The 23,319-nt window shown below is 38.4% G+C and overlaps 1 protein-coding gene across 1 annotated transcript in view; it reads right to left on the reverse strand.

Moving 5' to 3' along the window:
- The window catches only part of WWC1 (WW and C2 domain containing 1), a 101,868-nt gene extending 78,948 nt beyond the window's left edge, over positions 1 to 22,920 (reverse strand). Inside the window, exon 1 of the mRNA XM_087709673.1 lies at positions 22,457 to 22,920. Within this exon, the coding sequence (XP_087565799.1) occupies positions 22,457 to 22,575 (119 nt within the window). The 5' untranslated portion in view covers positions 22,576 to 22,920. The remainder of the gene's footprint in view (positions 1 to 22,456) is intronic.
- Positions 22,921 to 23,319: the final 399 nt, after the last annotated feature.

Consider the following 23,319-nt stretch of genomic DNA (forward strand, 5'->3'; position numbering starts at 1 on the left):
AAATTAATTCAGATAAATCTACTTCTTTAGGTGTTAAAGAAGAAGAGCAAATCTACAGTAAGAATCCACTGTTTGAATCAGAAATTAGAAAACTTCAATCCCCTTCCACTTCAGTTGCAATCTTTATGGTTTTGCTGCCGGAAGAGAAGTTTCAGTAATGCTTCCCTGACTCCCTGAACAGTAGCTAACTAAAGTGTTACCAGAATCTAATTCAACACTCACGGCAGATTGGCTGGGTGTGGTGGGGGCTTGGGGGATATGAAAGAGATTAAACAGTGCTGTTTATATAATGCATTTGCAATTTGCAGTAGATCTGCAAATGACACCTATTTTCTGACAATAATTAAATGTCTTCTTTCTTGTAAATTAAGCTGTTGAAAAAGAACATTTAGAAGAATTGATTTTCATATGAAAGGACTTCTAAATCACAAATACATATCTGTGCATGTTTTCAAAGGCATCTCATTCTATAATTTTTAAAGTATGCTTTGAGTTCATCCTGGTACTTGGATAGAAGATTAGTAAGGAATTTCAGGGCTGTTAACTAAAGTGGGAATTAAAAGCAAATCCCCAAAAGACAGTGGCAAGCTATTTCTATCATCCTGCCAAGAAAACTGCATGGAACAGGAGTTGAACTCAATTCAAAAGAATCTTTCCTCTCCCTCCCCACTTCTTTTGTTTTGCACAGGCTCTGAATGATGGATGCCAGGCTTCTAGAAAGAAACAAAGTCAAGGCAGTAAACTTAGTCATTCCAGCTCTCTTTTATGCCTTGGCGTAATAGCACTAGCAGGTTTGAGCAATATAAAAAATGAAACTCAGTGACCATCAATATTACAGATTCATTTGCACCTCGTAACTAAACCCTGACTACCTTGAATGAAACTAAAAATACACTAGTAGTGAAGCATCTAATCTTACTTCCATTCAGGCATAATCTGATCTAAAATCCCCAGAGATTTTGTTTTCACAGAGGGGGAAGCCTCTAGTCACTATGGTAGCAGCAACAGCCACGAAGAGCCTTTTATCTGGCATTCACTGATGATATATTTATCAGCCTATCCCACTTGTTAGACGGTCAACATTCATAAATCCTATAGTGTAATGTGGATTTTCTGCCTCAGTTCTTAATGGAGTCATAAGCTACTTGTCTGATTCTGTATCTTTACAGAATGGAAACACAGAGAGGTCCTCTATACAATCAACCCTATTTTCCAGGGTAATGCTATCAGAGCATGAGGTTTGTATGCACAAATTCAGCAGTATCTCACTAGGCATTATCAGAAAAATGACTGAATTACGGGTAGTTTTTAAGTTTTTAGATTAAACAATCAAACAAAAGCAGAAAATGTTTTAAATATATTTAAAGAACAATTTTATTCCCAATACAGCTTTTATTATTTACATCATATCTTCCATGATCCATAGTGTCACTATTTTTAAAATATTATTTATTGTTTAAAATCTATATATAATCCATCCCTATCTATCCATCTATCCATCTATCCATCCATCCATCCAGAAGCATCATGCCTGCTTTATAAGTACAACTCAAAAGCCCAAGTCAATAAAACACATGATTTGCTGTATAGTACTTAGCATATCTAGAAGCAGCAACATACATGAATCAAATAGCAATTTTGAAAAACACACCCCTTATATAAGGGATGTTTTGCATGTTTATTTTTATAATGGGTGAAATATTATTTATAGCAGTAGCATTAGCATTAGCAATTGCATGCACCATCAACCAAAAGTACTATTCCATGGATTATAACAGACTATTTCTGGCAGAATGAAATATTATTTATACACACAAAATCTATGATCAGCTCTGAAATAACTCTGTAGGATTCTGCTTGTTCTTTGAATTAGGACAATGTGAATCAGAAAAAACACTTATAATTTATTTTTAAAGTCTTTAGTGCAACTCAAAAACCAGTAGATTAAATGATGTCATTTTTAAGGGCTTAGCTGCCAACATACTTTAGTTATACCTAGTATAAGAGTTCTGATATTTATTCTTCAAAAGCAAACATCCTGGTGGACTAGTGCTTAACAAAAAATGCATGTATGGGCCAATCAACATATTTTAAAAAGTACACACTATTCTGGTTGTATCAGTATTCTCCAAACCAGCCTGGGAATGTAACCTTTTGAGGACATGACACCCCATTTGAAGTTGAGAGAACACTCCATGTTACTATGAAGTCTTTCTTCTCAAGCACAAAAGTATCCCTCATAATGTTTTGACTAGACTTGTCAGTGCAAGTGAAGCTTGCTGTAGCAAAACGTGCATGATACAAATACCAAATGTTGTTGCAAGCTACAGCATCCTTCCTGAAATGCAAGATGCCAACAATGGGGGTGGGGGGGGGATACAGAATGGTCAATTAGAATAAAATCAGATCAAGCTTACATTCTTCATTAACATTACTTTTTTAACTGAGGTGGCAGACTAATTGTTACCACATCTACATTTAGCATTGTTATTATTAGATTATATTTTTATATTTTTCAATGTCTTGAAGATGCTTTCATTGTCTATTTATTGAAAATGATAATAGATTAAATTTATGTAACCACCACCCCCCACACACACAGAAACCTGTTTAAGAGGACTTTAAACTTTTTCTGGAATATTTTGAACATTTAACAAACATGCCACATTGAATTATCTTTGAAAAGATAACTTATACAAAGAGAGATGTTTCCAGATATTTGACTCAAGAAATATATATTGCCTTAAATCTAAAATGCAGGAGGAGGGCAATAACAATCTCTGAAGCTGCCTACAAGTTGTTAGGATGTGGTAAAAATGTTCCTTTTTCAGTAGCAAAGGGCCCTGCCAATTGAGATTCACATCCATTGCGGGAGATCAGGTAAAGTTCGTCTCTGCAGGCAAGAAATATTCAATTACAGCATCACTCCAAAGGAGTCTCAGAAATAGTTCTGAGGGAGCTGGATTCCTTTCAATCAGGCACATCAACTTGGAGTAGCCATAGATTATGCTCTCCGTTATCACTGGATTTAAAGAAAATGAAATTAAGAATAACCCTACTAGCATAGTTTGTTGGGGGGGGGGGGAATCATTCCATCTACAGTCCCTGTTCCTATCGTGACCAATGAAAATTACAAGGATGTTGAAAATAATATACTGTAGACTATTTTATTCTCCCATCTCTGTTTATGACTGTTCTATTCCAAATTAAAGAGGTTATTGGTACAGATGCAGAAGACAAAATTAACATTCTAGTGAATAAACAGTAGGATCACCAACAGTGAACACAATGTTATGTTTCTAGCACTTAAGGGTCAAAGAACAATAGCATACCTGTTGCCAAATAGCAACTCAAACATTTTTTGCATTCCATACAGTTACTTGTAGTCATAAATAACTAATATTTAACCATGAAGAATGTCACTTTGACCTCACATCCAATGGTTGAGTCTATTCTTTTAAGCAGAGTCAAAAAACACTCACCGATGATGGGCTTCTCTCTAAGAAGTTCTTAATTTTACTTCCATTCTATCAACCTTGATACATTTTTAAATATAAAATGAACCATTTTTATTAATATCTGAATGAACTTGACTATCATATAGAGAATTGCAAAAAATATTAAGACTTTACTCTAAAGTTGGATATGAATGAACAGGTTTTTCAGGTTTTTTTCAGGTTTTATTAACATTTATAGGCCGCCCTTTTCCCTAAGGGGACTCAGGGCGGCTCACAAAAAAACCAGGGAGGGGAAAATACAACGTTAAGATTACAACATATAATAAAATAGCAAACAACATGCATTCATCATTCGGGCGGGGTAGGAATCCTTATCCCCAGGCCTGACGGGCGAGCCAGTTCTTCAGGGCTGTGCGGAAGGCTGGGACGGTGGAGAGGGTACGAATCTCCACGGGGAGCTCGTTCCAAAGGGTCGGGGCTACTGCTGAGAAGGCCCTCCTCCTTGTAGTTGCCAGCCGACACTGGCTGGCCGATGGGATGCGGAGGAGGCCTAGTCTGTGTGATCTTATAGGTCGTAGGGAGGTAATTGGCAGAAGGCGGTCTCTCAAGTATCCAGATCCACTGCCATGTAGGGCTTTATGGGTGATTAGTAGCACCTTGAAGCGCATCCGGAGATCGACAGGTAGCCAGCGCAGCTCGCGGAGGATAGGTGTAATGCGGGTGAATCGAGGTGCACCCGCAATCACTCGCGCGGCTGCGTTCTGCACTAGCTGAAGTCGCCGGATGCTCCTCAAGGGCAGCCCCATGTAGAGCACATTGCAGTATTCCAGCCTAGAGGTCACAAGGGCCCGAGTGACTGTTGTGAGAGCCTCCCGATTCAGGTAGGGTCGCAACTGGCGCACCAGGCGTACCTGGGCGAATGCCCCCCTGGTCACAGCCGTTAAATGGTGGTCGAATGACAGCTGTGGGTCCAGGAGGACTCCCAAGTTGCGGACCCTCTCTGAGGGGTGTAAAATTTGACCCCCCAGCCTGAGTGTTGGAATATTGGCCAAATCTTTGGGAGGAAAACACAACAGCCACTCGGTCTTTTCTGGGTTGAGCACAAGCTTGTTAACCCTCATCCAGTCCATGACGGCCTCAAGACCCCGGCACATCACGTCAACTGCTTCATTGATTTGGCACGGGGCGGACAGATACAATTGAGTATCGTCCGCGTATTGATGGTATCTAATCCCGTGCCTACGGATGATCTCTCCCAGCGGTTTCATGTAGATGTTAAATAGTAGGGGGGACAAGACCGAACCCTGCGGCACCCCATAGTTTAGGGGCCTTGGGGACGATCTCTGCCCTCCCACTAACACCGACTGCGACCTGTCCGAGAGGTAGGAGGAGAACCACCGTAACACGGTGCCTCCCACTCCCACCTCCCGCAGTCGTCGCAGAAGGATACCATGGTCGATGGTATCGAAAGCCGCCGAGAGGTCAAGGAGGACCAGGATGGAGGAGTGTCCTTCATCTCTGGCTCTCCAAAGATCATCCACCAATGCGACCAAAGCGGTTTCTGTGCTGTAACCGGGCCTGAAGCCCGACTGGAAGGGGTCTAGGTAGTTTGCTTCCTCCAAGGACCGCTGGAGCTGGAAGGCCACCACCTTCTCAACAACCTTCCCCAGGAAGGGAAGGTTGGAGACAGGACGATAGCTGTTGAGAACAGCTGGATCCAAGGTTGGTTTCTTCAGGAGGGGTCTCACCACCGCCGCTTTCAATACGGCGGGGAAGTTCCCCTCCCGAAGGGAGGCGGTTACAACCGCCTGGATCCAGCCTCGTGTCACCTCACTGCAGTTAGTAACCAGCCATGAAGGACACGGATCCAGAACACAGGTGGAGGTACTTACAGCTCTCATGGCCTTGTCCACATCCCCGGGGGTAACGTCCTGAAACTCAACCCAGTGTTGTTCTACTTGATCCCTCTGCGCCTCGGCTGGAACTGCGGGGGTGGAGTCCAAGTCCGACCGAAACCGAGCAATTTTGTCCGCTAAGAATTGGGCATACTCTTCAGCTCTGCCCTGCAAGGGTTCCCCCGCCTCCCTTTTGTTCAATAGGGAGCGGGTTATCCTGAACAGGGCGGCTGGACGGGACTCAGCGGATGCTATCAGGGTGGCTATGTGCGATCTTTTTGCTGCCCTAAGTGCCCTGGTGTACTCCCTGGTGCAGGTGGTTACCATTGCTCGGTTCGATTCGGACTTATCGGACCTCCAACGGTGCTCTAGGCATCTCCTCCGGCGCTTCATCTCCCGGAGTTCCTCGGTAAACCAAGGGGGTCTCCGGGATCTGCCGCCTCGGAGGAGCCGCAGTGGCGCAATCCGGTCGAGGGCCTCCGACGCTGCCGAGTGCCACGCAGCGGCCAGAGTCTCCACCGGACTGTGGGTGAAAGTGTCAGGAATAACCCCAAGCTCTGTCTGGAACCTTGAAGGTTCCATAAGACGCCTGGGGCGGAACCACCTGGTCGGTTCCTCCTCCCTACAGTGGGGGTTTGGCCTCCGGAAGTCGAGCCTCAGTAGGCAATGGTCTGACCACGACAGGGGTATGATGTCACTCCCCCTAACAAAGAGGCACTATAGCTGTGAGGAGAAACTTTGATAATTTGCATCAGAAAACATTGTCTCTCTTTGTTTAAATTCAGCATTGTCTTTTGAAAACTTTGATTGTGATGGCAGAGAAGATATATAGGTTTCTGTTATAGTAGGGGCTTTTATGAGAAAATCATTGCATTCCTTTTGATTGGTTAGCAGTAATGTATCAACTGATGGTTGATTATATGAGGGAGAAGGTAATACACTAGCAGCCCATTGCAATTACTTTATACACAGTTCTACAGATTTAAGCATATTTAGAGATTTTATGAGGAATGGTTAGGTTTAATTAATTTTAAATATTATCTTTTGATGAAACAAGTTATTTATAAATTATTCCATATAACATTCCTTTATTATCTTTATAAATCAGTTGTCTAAGATCCCTTTGATTCATTGCAAATGACTTTACCTCTTTAATTTGATACAACAAGATGTGGTTGTTGGCTGTCTTCAAAAATGAGTTGGGCTAATTCATGGAAGTGATGGTGAGCAATGGCTATTAGCCATTGATGGCAGTGTGACAACTCCTAATTGGAGACTAGTTGGCTTCTTTGTGCAATGGCTTCTTTGTGCAAGTAGTTGTTTGGCTACTGAGGGAACAGACTATTGGACTAGAGCAGGGCTGTCAAAATTCCCAGCCCATGGGAAGGATGGTCACGCTCACACCTGGTTTAATGAAGTGGGGGAAAGTCCCAATACGTCATATGATGCTGCCCTGACTGAGTTTGACATCCCTGGACTAGAGGGATGAAGGGTCTAAGGTATGTCTTATGTTCTTAATACCTTAGTGCACATATCACTGCTGGTTTGTACTATTATGAATAATTATAGAGATGTATTGAATGTTTCATTTAGAACTTCCAGGGAAGAAATGGAAGACCTAACATGGCTGTAGACCAGCCCTTCATAATTTCTTTCCAGACAAGGAAAAGACTTGAAGGAGCCGAGGTGGCGCAGTGGTTAGAGTGCAGCATTGCAGGCTACTTCAGCTGACTGCAGTTCTGCTGTTCGGCTGTTCAAATCTCACCGGCTCAAGGTTGACTCAGCCTTCCATCCTTCCGAGGTGGGTAAAATGAGGACACAGACTGTTGGGGGCAATATGCTGACTCTGTAAACCGCTTAGAGAGGGCTGAAAGCCCTATGAAGCGGTATATAAGTCTAACTGCTATTGCTATTGCTAAATCATCCAAATGCTTCATGTTATATATGCAAATGTTAGAGGAGTGTTGAGTATGCAAATAACTGGGGGGAAGGAGTGTTATATATGCAAATGTTCCCTGTTACCAGCTCTCTGATTGGCTGGTCATTTGACAGTTGCTTTGGGCTCGAGTATAAATACCCTGACAGTTGCAGGGATGTTTTGAATCGCTTGTCATCTCGCAATAAACATCTTACTCTCTGATTCCATGGCTCCTGCGTCTTTCCCTCTCACACATATATTCAACACTTCAGGCTGCTCATAAGGAGACTGCAAGGCAGTTGTCTCTGGTGGATTTAGAGCACTTGGAGATGAGGGAATAGCCATCTCCTTCACACTGTACTTGGCCTTTTGAAAGGACACCGGGTTCATACACTTCATTTTCTAATCACTCTTGGAAACTTCTTGTAAAGTGCTGTTCAGCTATTAGGAACCTTTGGATTGATAACTTTTATCACACTAGGTGAGTTTTCTTCAATCCTTAGTAAAAGTTTAAATACAATTTATCTATATGACACAGCAAAAAGGTGATTAAAACTGATAAATGGACAAAGATTGCAGATAAACTTGAAATAATATTTTGGAATCAATTATAAAAATCCTTCCCATTGAAAAATGCTTTTGTTTTGAATTATTTTTAAAATAATAAGACTTTAAAAATTGGACCCTACATGGAGCTAATTACAATTATAGGCAAATAATACACAAACTCGCCTTACAATTACAGATTGAAGCAAGATATGTAAACATTGGACACATTGAAGGATGTTTTCAAAAAATGGATCCAGAAGTTAATTTTAAGAGGGACTGCCTCTATAGCTAGATTGTGTTTAAAATATGTTATGGAAGAGGAATATACATGACAAGACTGGGATTGATTTTAAAGTAGATTTAAAAATGAGAGGCTGAAAAAAGATGACATAGAAAAAGTGCTACAATGAACATACAAAAGAAACAGGTTGATGCCTTAATAATTGAAAGGTACAGGTGAAACTCAAAAAATTAGAATATCATGCAAATGTTCATTTATTTCAGTAATGCAACTTAAAAGTTGAAACTAATATATGAGATAGACTCATTACATGCAAAGCAAGATAGTTCAAGCCGTGATTTGTCATAATTGTGATGATTATGGCTTACAGCTCATGAAAACCCCAAATCTACAATCTCAGAAAATTAGAATATTGTGAAAAGGTGCAATATTCTAGGCTCAAAGTGTTCCACTCTAATTAGCTAATTAAGCCATAACACCTGCAAAGGGTTCCTGAGCCTTTAAATGGTCTCTCAGTCTGGTTCAGTAGGAATCACAATCATGGGAAAGACTGTTGATCTGACAGTTGTGCAGAAAACCATCATTGACACCCTCTATAAGGAGGAAAAGCCTCAAAAGGTAATTGCAAAAGAAGTTGGATGTTCCCAAAGTGCTGTATCAAAGCACATTAATAAAACGTTATGTGGAAGGGAAAAGTGTGGAAGAAAAAGGTGCACAAGCAGCATGGATGACCGCAGCCTGGAGAGGATTGTCAGGAAAAGGCCATTCAAAAGAGTTGGGGACTTTCACAAGGAGTGGACTGAGGCTGGAGTCAGTGCATCAAGAGCCACCCCACACACACAGACAGATCCTGGACATGGGCTTCAAATGTCGTATTCCTCTTGTCAAGCCGTTCCTGAACAACAAACGACGTCAGAAGCGTCTTACCTGGGTTAAAGAAAAACAGACCTGGTCTGTTGCTCAGTGGTCCAAAGACCTCTTTTCTGATGAGAGCAACTGTTGCATCTCATTTGGAAACCAAGGACCCAGAGTATGGTGGATGAATGGAGAGGTACACACTGCAAGATGCTTGAAGTCCAGTGTGAAGTTTCCATAGTCTGTGTTGATTTGGGGAGCCATGTCATCTGCTGATGTTGGTCCATTGTGCTTCATTAAGTCCAGGGTCAATGCAGCCATCTACCAGGAGAGTTTGGAGCACTTCATGCTTCCTTCCACAGACGAGCTTTATGGGGATGCTGACTTCATTTTCCAGCAGGACTTGGCACCTGTCCGCACTGCCAAAAGCACCAAAACCTGGTTCAATGACTGTGGGATTACTATGCTTGATTGGCCAGCAAACTTGCCTGATCTGAACCCCATAGAGAATCTATGGGGCATTGCCAAGAAAAAGATGAGACACATGAGACTGAACAATGCAGAAGAGCTGAAGGCCACTATTGAAGCATCCTGGTCTTCCATAACACCTCAGCAGTGCCACAGGCTGATAGCTTCCATGCCATGCTGCATTGAGGCAGTAATTGCTGCAAAAGGGGCCCAAACCAAGTACTGAGTACATATGCATGCTTATACTTTTCAGAGGTCCGATATTGTTCTATGTACAATCCTTGTTTTATTGATTGCATGTAATATTCTAATTTTCTGAGATTGTGGATTTGGGGTTTTCATGAGCTGTAAGCCATAATCATCACAATTATGACAAATCACAGCTTGAACTATCTTGCTTTGCATATAATGAGTCTTATCTCATATATTAGTTTCACCTTTTACGTTGCATTACTGAAATAAATGAACTTTTGCACGATATTCTAATTTTTTGAGTTTCACCTGTATATACAAATAACAAATCAAGAAAGTAAAATCAAATTCTATGTCACTATTTGGAAATACCACAGATCAAGATTGTTAGAAGTAAAAGGAAGGAATATAAAGTTGGTTTATTTGATCAAGGTTAAAATAGATATGTTATCTTTGGTAATCCTTAATAATTTTTTGCTGACATCAGGGATGAAATTACAGGGGGTTTAAGGTTTTATTTATAGGTAAGAGTTGGGTTTTGGGAAGAAGAGATCATTATTTTAGGAGAAGGTGATAAATTACTGAAATTATTTATACCTGCTATGATGAACAGGGAAGTCATGTTTTATATATTTCTTAACTATAGTCTTATTTCTTTTTTTTCCTATTTTTATTTTTGCAACTATTTTTTATTTTATATTAGTTCTATTGTAATTGCACTTTTTAATAAAATTATTATAAAAAAGAATGTATCACTTATGAGAATACAAAAAAAATTATTGAAAAACTTGATCAAATCCTGCTGATCGTAATTACATTGACCCAATGTAACTAAAGTTCAGACTAGGTATTGTTGGCTCCAATTGATGATCTCCACTAAGAGATGCAAAGCATTATTTCTTCTGGATGTCTCATCAGTGATTATTGATATATTTCTAGCTGAATAGAAATAGAAGGTATTATTTGGATGCATCTCAGGAAGTAGCAGTGGATGACTTCACTCTTGCTGCAAGTATTTTTTTGAATACCTATTTGCATCTACTGGAAGAAAGAGTCCACCATTTCAGAACATTCTGTCATTAATATGCTGCTCAACCTCTAGTGTTTTATTTTATCCAAGCCAGATGTAGGAGACCTCTGCAGGTCATACTTTTTATTAGTTAGCATTGAACAACCAAAGAAAAAGTGCTGTATGGTCAACTGGATTTTCTTGTTCTAAACATAGACCAGTCTATGTAGAGACTAATCTGCATGCCACACTTCTTGCTGTCAATCAGATCTCTATTATCCTTAGATGAAGAAAAAAAAAAAGCAGCTGTGTCTCTGAGAATATTATAAACTTTTCTAGGTGGTTCATACAGGTACTGTTCTTCTCAATTTCAACTATTGGGAAACATTAGAATGCACTATTGGAAAAAGGACTCATAATTAAATTTTAATAGTTAAATAAATGATATTGTACAGTAGAAAGTAACCCGAGAATCACTCTCCAATTTGCAAGACCAAGAAATGGTAGCCAATTTCAAACTTTTTATATTTATTCCAATTACTATATTAAACCAAGTACTTCTTCTAAAAATGATGGCTTCTTTTACAATAAAAATATTAAAACTTAAATACCACCAGGTGAGAATCAACTTTGTACCTGGGAACAAAATACTGTGAAGCCAGTTTTTCCAGCATTATTCAGCCTGAAGGCCTTATGTGGGCGTTAAATGCAGAAATGTTTTATTTGGCTGCTGATAGCTACCATTAATTGGTACTTCTACTCAAATCTAAGGTTGTTTCTAAAGTTGGGTATCTTTAAAAAAATCACCAATGAGGGAAAATGGAGGGAGGGAGGGAGGGGGGAGGAAGGAAGGAAGGCATGACTACTATTTATGAAATATGTAAGTCTAATTATGTTCCATTAAAGACTTGCATAAAAAAATTGTATGTGTAAAATAAACATTTTTTGCAGTACAAGGATGGAATTTTGATCTAGTCAATATGCAGCTGATTGTAAGAAGATAAAAAAAGAAATCTTTCAGAAACCTCTTAAATCTCATTTTCCATTAAACATAAAGGCAAAATTTGAAACTGCTTTAGTACATGTTTTGGACTTTATTAACAATTAGATACTGGTCAAAGCTATTTTTTTACTTTGAAGGATCCCTCCAGTCTTTTGACCACCAAGGAAATATTTTTATGCATTTTCCTAGCCATCTGTGAATACAAGACCATTCTGCCTTTCCCTTTTTTTGAAACAAGTGGTATTTATACCACACAAGATCTATGGCTTACAGAAATATGACACAGATCACAATATTTTATTTTGATGTAGCATATGAAGTACATTTTCTCCCTACAGATTGTTTTGTTTTCTGCCTATATAACACTTTCAGGGGAACTGCTTCATGGAGGCCCATAGAACACTGAGTTTATAATGGCTGCAACTTCAAAGTTTAATCTTTTAGGGTTTTTTGGGCAGGGGACACATCTTGATCATCAAAATATATTCTATAAATGTTAAATATTTTACCAATTACAACATGATTTTTCCACCTAAGCAATCTATCCTGATATAGAAGTAATCTTCACTTACTAATTGCTTATTCAGTGTCTGTTTAAGAGAAACGTGTAAACAATTGTCGAAGTCGCAGTGTCCCCGCAGTTATGTGATCATGATTCAGGATCTTGGAAACTGGTGCACATTTATAATGATCACAGAGTCCTGTAATCATATGATTGTCATTAGCAAACTTCACAGCCAGCTTCTGACAAGCAAAGTCAATTGAAAAACTGGCATGAAGTGATGTCAGTCATGTGATATTACACTTAATGACCCATGGTGATTCACTTAACAATTGCAGAACTGCTTTCGTAAGATGGGCATGTTACATGAGTTTTTCCACTTTATGACTGCATCCCTGAGCAACCAAGTTGCCAATGCCAATTGCAGTTGGTAAGTAAGGATTTCCTGCATATCATTTCACTAAACAATGAAAGACAATTTGTTTACACTCTTTAAAGTGACTTCCACCTAATTAGCATGATTTTTAACAATTGTAGAACTCCAAAAATAAGTTAGAATACGCTTAAAGAATTATTAAGATGTTTAGGCAAGATCTTGTACAAAGGCAAGCATAAAGTCTTTAAAGTGATACATCTTTTAAGCCATGCTTACATAGCCACATCTTACAACAATAATATCAGCTTGGCAGTAATGTTTGAAAAAAAACCATGTACTTTAAGATCTGGGGTGATCCAAAGCATTTCATAGCTTTAGAGTTCAATGCAACAAAACCAATGCAACTTTTTTTCCTGTGTCATTATATTTTATAAATAACAACTGGCTTCATGAAACAGAACATAAACATAAACAGATGAAATTACATTACTGTATGCTACCACAATGGAAAAAAACTACAACATATAATTGAGTTCAATCACCTTACTTAGACTTCACCAAAAGGCTGAAAAGTATAAAAAATGATATTACCGTATTTTTCAAAGTATAAGACACACCAGAGTATAAGACACACCAAGGTTTTGAAGAGGCAAATTAAAAAAAAAATTGCAATCTGCAAACCTCCCAAAAATGGCCAATTTTTCACGAAAATTGGCCTGTGTTTTTTTTTCTTTCAAAAACATGAATAGCCTTTAGGAGGGGGCAAAAACAAGCAAAAACGGCCCACTTTTTGCTCATTTCTGCCCTTCCCAGCCCCCCGAAGCTTTCTGAAAGCCTCCATAAGGCTATGCGTGGCAATTTTGGTAAAGGGGGCGGCATTTCGGGAGGCAAAAAAATGCTGTATTCAGTGTATAAGACACACACAGATTATCAGCCTCTTTTTTTGAGAGAAAAGGGTGCGTCTTATACTCTGAGAAATATAGTATATCTCAAAATTGATGTTTTTCCATAAAATACTTGCAATTCATCTAATTCCTCGCAAATTTATAATTTCTAAGGTTTATATTTTTGCTGTAACAAATGCCATCGTATCTACGCAATAGAAAAGAACAAATATACATAGGGTTAACCGAGAAACAGAAATAATTGAGGAATACAAATACTAAAATCATTCTCACTGATAAAAGTCCCAAGAAATACTCTGGATTTTCAAACAATAACCATATTGAATTCCAGCAATGTATTGGTTGGGTCAGTGAGAAGTATAATACAATAATAAAATGTGGACAGACAGGTTTGCATTCTTTCGTAAAGGAAATACATGTGCATTATGTACCCTGAACGGAGGAATGTTTGTTGTACTAAACTTTAAGGAATAACATGTTTCACTGCTGTGAAGTGAACTAACTCAAGAAGCCTGGGATGCATTATAATTCATACAATTTGGTGAATGGGCAGTTTATAGGAAGCATTCCCTTCTCCAATTTGCAGAGTTTTGGACAAAGTAAGCATGTTACTTGGAAACCGGTTCAAAGACAGCTTTGCATTTGCCAACTTTTTGTAGCAAGAGAGTGGGAACATTTTCCATCTTACAAACCTATGCAAACTATAACCCACTCCACTTGTATTTCAATATTCTTTGCTCCTACCACTACCGTAACCAAAAGTACATGAATATGATGCCGGACTCTTTGCTGTTCCAAATAACATATATTGGTGGCTATAAAGGACATTTGTGAAAACTGATTAATGCTTATGTAAGATAAAGCTTTCCTTTAATCCTGCCCACTGATAATATATCTGCTTCCTATTTTTTTTTATTAAATTTATATGCCACCAATCTCACAGTTTTAGAAGACTCTGAATGGCTTTTTACCTGTCCTAAAAATATCAATATCAGCTGACTTTTTAAAATGTATTGTGATTTTACTATTATCTTTTCCTACTATTTGTACATTGCTCCAATTGATTTTATGGGTAGTGGTATGCACAAATACATAAATAAATGGGATCAACAATAAAAAATATAAAATAGAAGGAAATAAAAATAAAGATGACATCTCACTAGAAAATACTAGGATTGGGAAATATTGGATAAAGCAGCCATTCAAAATCAAGTTTTAAAAGAATAGGTGACTATGTATTATGAAATATATCATTTTGTACAAGTAATACCTGGCTGTACGTCATGATAGAATGACTTCATGTGCCAAGTGTCAATAGAAAAATATAAGGTGTATCACTCAAAGCTTGTTACTAAGTACTATTGAAGGTGCCTGTTTGGGGAAGAGGATGGAGTTGTTACAACACTAGGTGTTATTCCCACAAATATTTTTTATTAGATATGTCTAACACAGTATGTTAACCTATTTGCCTCTTCAAAAACTCTTCATGTCTCCTTATTCCATCATGTCGCACACTCTTTAGGCCTGTTTCTCATGCCCCATGCTTGTCTTTCTGAACATAATTTCAGACCATGGTGCCTACTTGCAGAGTGGGTTTGACAACAACTTGATTGAAAAGAAAGCTAAGTATTTTAGCTTTGGCTTGAAATATTTCATTAATTTTAAATGTGGTCTAACTTTAAATTTATCTTTTGTCTATTTTCTCTGCAATTCTTTATTTTCTCTGCAATTCTTTAGGTTAATTATTATAGAACTATTATAAACCAGACTGAAATTTCTGAATACAGATTGAATCAGGCAAAAATAACATTTGCCAATATGTTCTATTTCAAAATTAATAATGTAATGGATAATGGGGCACACAGAATGATAGTAGCACAATGAGTAGGGATCCAATAGAAGAGAATATATGTAACTTAGGGTTGAACAGTGGAGCTGTTGATGTTCCCTAAGTTTGCTTGCTTGCTTGCTTACAGAGGTTTCATTACCCAACTAGGTAACATCATCACTGCGAGAGGGAGGTTGACTCCATGTTTATATACAGCAGCTACCTCTTAGTACAATGGAAATTTTTAAACACTAACGCAAGGCAAGTTTAAAAAAACTTTTAAGGAAAAGCCTAAAAAGACCAATTATTCTATTGGTCAACATATGGTGAAAAATCCAATTTACTCACCCACCCAACCTAAGATTTAAGACCTACTGTCAACATTTTTCTGTAGGAGCTTGTCATAGGTAAAACTATCAAAACAATATTATACATATCTTGTTGCATTATGTATTGTGCAATGAAATAATTCTCTGTCTTGAAGAATAAAATAATGATTAGCAAATTGAAACCAAAGGGGAGCTGAATTCTGAAATTATGAATATTACATGTTGTAACTAAGGACAATATATATACATATTATTACATTAAAGTTAAGGAATAATAATGTTATTTATATATTAAGACCCCTAATCAGTTTCAAAGAAAAGCTCACTTTTACTTAATTACTTTCTCCCCTCTTCCAGCCACTTAATTTGCAAAAACATTATACACTGTGTATGAGTTTTATGTAGTTATCAAACTGCAGTTATATACATCACTTAAAACTAAAACTAAAATAAAAATCTAGCTGTTAAATGATGCTTCAATGGTATGCAATTAAATTTGGCTAAATAAAATGAACATTTCCAAAGAAAGAGATCCATGGGGGGAAAAAAGTTCAGTGAGAAGCACAAACAACAAACAGAATCGTGCTGATTTGCAAATGAAAACCCAGAGTGTAAAGAAAAAATCTCAGAGATGTAGGGCATCTCTCCTCAGCTTTTGTTCCTTTTCTTGACTACTCTCATTATTCTTTTTGGCAGAATTGGAGCTTATGCAGCTGCAGACCTTCCCAATCTGTTGCCCTTTCTTGATTGGTAACGAAGCAAAGGCAGCCAACTGCACTCATGTGAATCTTTTCCCTCAGAGGCGCACTAACCAAGGATGGCAACTTCTCCAGCCTTCTGTGAAGGCCAGATTAAATTATAGCTAACCACCAACAAAACAATGTTCACCTCAGTCACTAAACAGACTCCCAGATGCAGGTCTATAAGATGGTTTTAAAATACATTTGTCCATAAAAAGAAGACAGCCTGAAACATATGCAAAAACTTTTGACAATCTTGAAATATGAAGAAATCCATTTTTAATATGAACATATGAAGAACATGATTCAGTTTATATTCAATCTATGCTTTGTACACTTTTTAAAGTAAGGCTTTTAAATAACTAATATTAAAAATATTACATTGAATAGAACTTCATACAGAGATTGAAAGCAACACTTTTACTGGATTCTTAGACCCAAAAAAGTCATATTTCCCTGGCGGTAATTCCTCCTCAACTCTATTATTCCTGATAATTACTCAAACTGATCTAAAGATTCAATAGAGGGTTTGGAGTTTCAGGAACCTTGCTAATAAATGCAAACTTTGATGCATTTTTCATCCTTGTCTCCTTCCCTGCCCCCCCCCCCCAAAAAAAAACTTTGGTCAACTTTTAAGTTACCATTTTAAAAAGTAAAAAATTGTAAGGAAAACTGAGACAAGTTTTAGAAATCCTTAGAAGTTTTAGTTCTTCATCTACTAAATTCAAAGTAGGAATTGGTTTAAATTTCTTCTCACTAATATATCCATGATATCTCAAAAATCTGATTGGTAAATAATATGAATACTGGGATTGTTGAATTTTTCTACATAACAATAATATTCTATAAATATCTGCTAACTAATGTTTTATTATAAGAACCCAGGAATCATTTTTTTTAAAATGCTTGCAAAGAAATGGTTCTAACACCGGTAGAACAATGTGTCACATATGATGTATATATTGAGCCTAGTTGGGTAATATAACAGTCCATAGGCTTGGTTTACTATTAAACACACCTGTGTGTACCAGTTGGAAACAACATTTTGTGCCTTACCATTTTTGACTGCCAAATAGTCTCTAAGCAGACAATGTTCCCACAGTTTGCTTCTCAGGGTAGTCTCTGGTTACTGTACCAGAAAATAACATCTAGTTATGGTAAACTTAAAACCAAGAGAGCCAGAAGACAGCACCATGCTTATAACTTTTCATCCTCAGATTTGAGATGGGTTTACCAAAGATCTATAGCCTCTACTTCCAAGCTTCCAATGCTCTCCAGATATTTTGAAGTACAAGCCAGAATAGTCAGAAATAATAGGAACTGGAATCCAAAACATCTGGAGAATATTAAGTTGGAAAAGAGGCTGAATGGACTACAAAATTCTCACTTTTTAAAGAAAACCTGGATTTTGATTGTTACAATTCGAATATCTGTTTCCCCATTGAAAGGATACTGTTGTCAAGATCACAAAAAGTCTAGTAGGAATTATCACATAGAGTTGGAAATACTGCTGAAACAGTTAGATGAGTGTTTTCAAACACTGCTTGAAAAAAAAATCAGTAGATAATAGTCAAAAAAGGGAATCCTGATACCCTTAACTTTGTGAAAATGGTACATCGTTCTACCTACAGAGAATATACTTTTTCCACGTTCAGTGCTTAAAAAAAGCTAGATCTTTTATGTACACACATACTTGCTCATACATGTTATGGAGCAACATTCTGATCTTGGAAACATTATGACCCTTGGACAATGGAAGTAGCCTTAGGAATGCAATGTAAGTATGGCCTGGTGCTGCAGTTAGTGTATTTCTAGCTTAATTTTCTCAAAAAAGTTTTAAGTGTTTCACATTCTAGAATAAGCATATGAATCTAAAACAGGAAAATTCTATCTGAAATATGAAATACTGAAATACCATTCAACTGGATGTTCCAAGCTAGATAGTTCCTTGATCTGAAGTTAGCAATAGCAATAGCAATAGAACTATGTTAAAGAACTATGTCCATACAGAACAGAATCATAAAACAAAGAAGCAAGTTATTGTTTTTACACAAAGTCTACCTACTTGTATTTTAAACACATTTAGCATTTGGGGATTATGAAGTCATCATAATATATGATGTGACACATGTGATGACTTCATAAACCCTAAATCACACAAAGAAAGTATTTTTTTTAGCAATCTGGACTTTTGTCTACATCCTAATATTTCACATTTTTCTCCCAAAAGATATAAAAGAAACAATGTTAGCAAAACATGGCTCTCTGCTCACAACAGATCCCTGTGTTAAATATATAGCACACCCAATATATCAGACAACAATTTGGCTCTATTATACCTGTGCAATTTAATGCACCATGTCTATGTAAGCACAGAAATGTAGTGCTTAGGACTCTAGTTAAATCCTTCAATGAACTCACTGAATAACTTTGGTCAACCATGTTTTCTCACATCCACCTTTTCCATTAGATTATGATAGTTGGTATTTTCTTAACAATGTTGATTTAACAGGTTTTTAGAATTTAATATGTCCTTCTAATACTAAATTCTTATTCACCACAAAATGTGGACAGCATAGCATTAATTTTAAAATAAAAATGACTATGTCTGAATCAATGTGTTTTAGTTCATTATCTAAAACCGAAATACAGTAATGAGAGAATCACATAAAATATTTGATACACATTTTAGTTCTATCCCAAATATTTTCTGGAATTACTGTAACCTACATTTCTAATACTTTATCTGTAAATCACATACAAAGCAATATCACTTCTCTCTAATAATTTTTTTGCTTTCATGTTTATAATACTGTAAGTCAGAAACATGGGGCAACTACATTCTGATCTTATCATCTAGGAATGTCAGTTGTCAAGCTGTGGATCTGGTTAAATATGTTCTGCAATCCAAGAATACATTCAGATTTTTATTCATTATGGAAAAAATTCCCAGAAAAGGGAAGTGAGTGGCTATAATATTGAAACCCAAAAAACATCATCATGAAGGACACCACAGAACATAGTAAAGTAATAATTGTACTCTATCAAAATCAGAGATGACACAAACTTTAAGTAACCTCAAGATTTCTGGCTAGAACAGGAATCTGCAGAACTAAACACTCCAACACAATACGTTACAGATAGTATTATTAAATTGGACATTTAGAGTTCAATACTTTCTTTTAAAAACATTGTTCTTTAATTGTAGTCATATCAGTATTGTGATATACCGTGGGTGCCTTGATTTTATTCTGGCAACAACTTAACAGAAGTTTGAACAGGAAGTAGTTTTACTAGATGATCATTTTTCATTACTAATAACTGTCATCTGGTTGTTTAAAACAAGCAACATAAGTGAGGCTGTTCTAAAGAACCTTTTTATTTGAATACACAGGTCATATCAGTAAATGGCACAGAAAATATTAGCAATTAATATTATCCCTGAGCCACCATTTCACATCTTGTTCAGCTTGCTGGATTTCCATATTGTTGCAAAGAAACCATGAAATCTAGAAGTTTGTCCATTATCTTTCACATAGCCTTTATGTAAGATGTGAAAAAGTATTATACCTTCTTCCCATTTATACAAAATAAAGATGTGGTAAGTCAGATCAGAGAAGAATAAAATTCATTCTGACTATTTTATAATAGATTTGGTGGGGAAGGAAGCAACAAATGTTGCACAAATACTCAATCTACTCAATCTTGAGTATCAATATACATTCAATATACACATACGTTCTTCTACATTTGAAGATCATGTTTCTGTTAATTTAAAAGTTGCTCTGGATCAAATGCCAATATTTTAGCTAAACACGCTTTCACAAAAGCATCTTATTATTTTGAATAAAATATTTTGAATAAAATATATCCCACACCAAGAGCACAAATGAAAAATATAATGATTAAAAGTATAGTTGGTATCTTTTTAAGAAGACAGCAAAGAAGCTAAAGAATACTCAAGAATGCATGGAACAACAATTTTACCCACACTGAAAGTATACCATTAATAAGACAAGAGGGGCAAATGCATACCCCACTCACCATAGCAAGAATCACAGGTATAATGAAAATTTACATCTCTAAATCTGCATAGCAAGCAGTGAAATTCAAGATAGTTTAAATACTTCTACAGATATAATACTGTTCTGCTTTTAACAACAGTGTCTAAAGAATAATAATCTATTGTAGTTATTTTAGTTAAATGCCAAATGTATTTATTTAAGATGTACAAATGTAGCTACTTAAGAAAACAGCTTTTTCAAAAAAAAATAAACTGAGTTGCCTCAAGTATAACTGGGGAGTCAAACAAGTTTTATGCACCTGTTTAATTCCACCACCAGTTTCCTAAGACACACCTTTAATTCAGCAGGTGCAATTCTGTGTTCTGACAAGTCTAAAAAATGGAGGAGGAGGCTAGTCCTGACTAGCACCATTCCAGTTAGCCTTTGATTTGCATAAGTATATGGGAGCCAATTTAAATTTCAGGATTCACCGTATGAAATGCAGAAAGGAGTTAATGGTTTTAAGGATACTGCCTGAATAGCTACCAATATATTACTGAAGGCTCCAGGAAATAAGATAGATTACATAATGGATCACTTGACTTTCATACCTTTGCTGAATTCTAAGCATGTGGTGTAATCATAACAGAAAAAAAAAATTCATGCAGGGAAGTTAACAGTGGAGTCCATTCACAGATCTCCCTGGGCCAAGAGCAAATACTGTACTATAAAGTGGGCTTAGAATATTGGATTTATATTGAGCTTTTGCACTCCAAAACACTCCCCACCCCACCTTAGGTATTTCCCACCAGATCAAAAACATAATGAATCATTCAAAAAAGTAACAAAAGAAGCTGTGTAGCAAGCTGATGGCAGCTTCCATGTTCAAATTACACAGGCTTTCCACCTGAACTTTGACATGATGCCCTTTGTCTGTGTAAGCATTCCACCAATGCCATTTAAATGTATCAACCATGTGGGTCAGCATATTTAAGATATCTCTGCATGGTTTCAGGAAGCAGGTTAGACGTTGGCAATGTATCGTTCAAATCTCTGTTTAGACATGAAAGTCTGCTAAAGGGAATGGAATGAACACCCTGACTCTATCCTGCTTCTTGGAAATGAAAAAAAGTAAGGAATGGGATGAGGAAAGCCTGAAGTGCAGAGGTCATTTAAACATAAAAATTAGTGAAAAAATTAAAGCCCCTCTCCAACTTGGGTTTAGAATGTCAGTGGTGGATCATTTGCAGGATATACAACAATTAAAATACACACCAATTAAGACCACAAATGAAAGATTTGATCCTTCTCCTAAATACACTTGAATAGGATGGAATCTCTCGAAGTTTCGCACTTATTAAACACTCCGGCTTTTGGCTTATTTGAATAATGTCCATGTTCCCAGACCCCCACCCCCCTTGTCCAGTTGTTGTATTTTTAATGAAGCCAAGAGCAAAGCACTTGCATAAACTCAGAAAGTGCTTTCTTTTACCAATATTGCTAGGTATGTTCCTACTCAAAACAGCTTCTTGTGCAGCCATCCCAGAGGTAGATAGTCTTCGACTTGCAACAGTTCATTTAGTGACCGTTCAAAGTTCCAACAGCAGTGAAAAAAGTGACTTGCGACCGTTTTTCACACTTACAACTGTTCCAGCATCACCATGGTCCTGTGATCAAAATTCAGATGCTTGGCAACTGGTTCATACTTATGACCACTGCTCTGTCCCAAGTTCATGTGATTACCCTGTTGCAACTTTTCCACAATGGGGAAAGCCAGATTCACTTAACAACCAGGTAAGGGCAATGATTTGCTTAACAACTGTGCTAAGAAAGGTCCTAAAATGGGGCAAATTGTCTGTGAGAAATGTCTCACTTAACAACAGAAATGTTGTGCTCAATTGTGGTCATATGTCTCGAGCTACCTACACTAATACTGGCCCCAATTTTCAGAGATCGCCGCCCTGACCTATCAGGAACAATGGGGAGGGGGGAGAGAAGCGACCTAACGACGAGCGGACAAATACACACACGCATTTCCCAAATGCACACATACTCTCAGCGGCCAAGTTCTTCCCCTCTTATCCCCACCAGGGCAGCCTGCTTCAGGCACCTGTCGCCCGTAGAGCGGCAAGCTCCACCCCGGGGCTCCTGGCTCGGCCTCCTCCGGCTCCCGTCCTTCCTCACCTGTCCCGCGGGTCGACCCAGCTGGTGGTTTTGTTAGCGTGGTCGATGTAGTAGACTTTGCCGTCGTAGTCGCGAGCTTCCTCCCAGCCTTCGGGCAAAGGGAGCTCCTGTCGGGGCATCTTTCCCGGCAGAAGGCGCAAGCAGCGGAGGAGAGACGGACCGAGGCCAAAGGCGGCGGTCACCCCATGCAAAGAAAGAGTTCAGCAACCCCCCGCCCAGCCCAGCAGCTGGCACGGCGGGCTGGGACGAGGGGTCGCGGCGAGCTGGGAAACGGGAGCGAAGAAGCCGGGCGGGCGGGAGCCTCGCATCCTCAGCCGGCGCGGGGAACGAGGAGGAAGGAGCGGCGCGTGCGGGGGAGAGAAGAGGTTTTTCGAATGTTGCAGGCAACACGCGACAGCCCTGGCTGGCCGCCGTCCGTCCCTCCTCCTCCTCCTCCTCCTCTGATAAGCAAGCCGGCGTCGGCTCCTTTCTCCTCTCCCCCCCACTTTCTTTCTTCAGAGGAAGACACACACACACCCGAAAAGGGGCGGGGCTGTTGCCGCGGCTTAGCCTGGTCCCTAGAGAAATCGAGGCCACTTCTTTTTTCCCGGGCTTTCGCTTCCAGGGAAAGTAGGGCCGCCAGCTAGCCAAGGCTCCGGTGCCGAGCACTTCTCGCCAGAAAGTCTTGCCTCGCCGCTCCGCCCGCGGCTGTTGCTCCTCCTCCTCCTCCTCTCACCGCTGTCTCCTAGGTTGCTTCCTTCACTCCTCCCCTGTGCCGGTGCTACTGTAATACAGGTAATAGTAGAGCCGCCTCAACTTTTCTTTTCTTAAAAAAAAAAATCTAGCGGCAGCTATTACCATAAACACGACCGTGTCGGAGACGA

This window comes from Thamnophis sirtalis, unplaced genomic scaffold (genome assembly GCF_051295495.1).
Source record: "Thamnophis sirtalis isolate CommonGarterSnake01/CBP01778 unplaced genomic scaffold, rThaSir2_p1.2 scaffold_3, whole genome shotgun sequence".
In the NCBI taxonomy this organism is placed as follows: domain Eukaryota; kingdom Metazoa; phylum Chordata; class Lepidosauria; order Squamata; family Natricidae; genus Thamnophis; species Thamnophis sirtalis.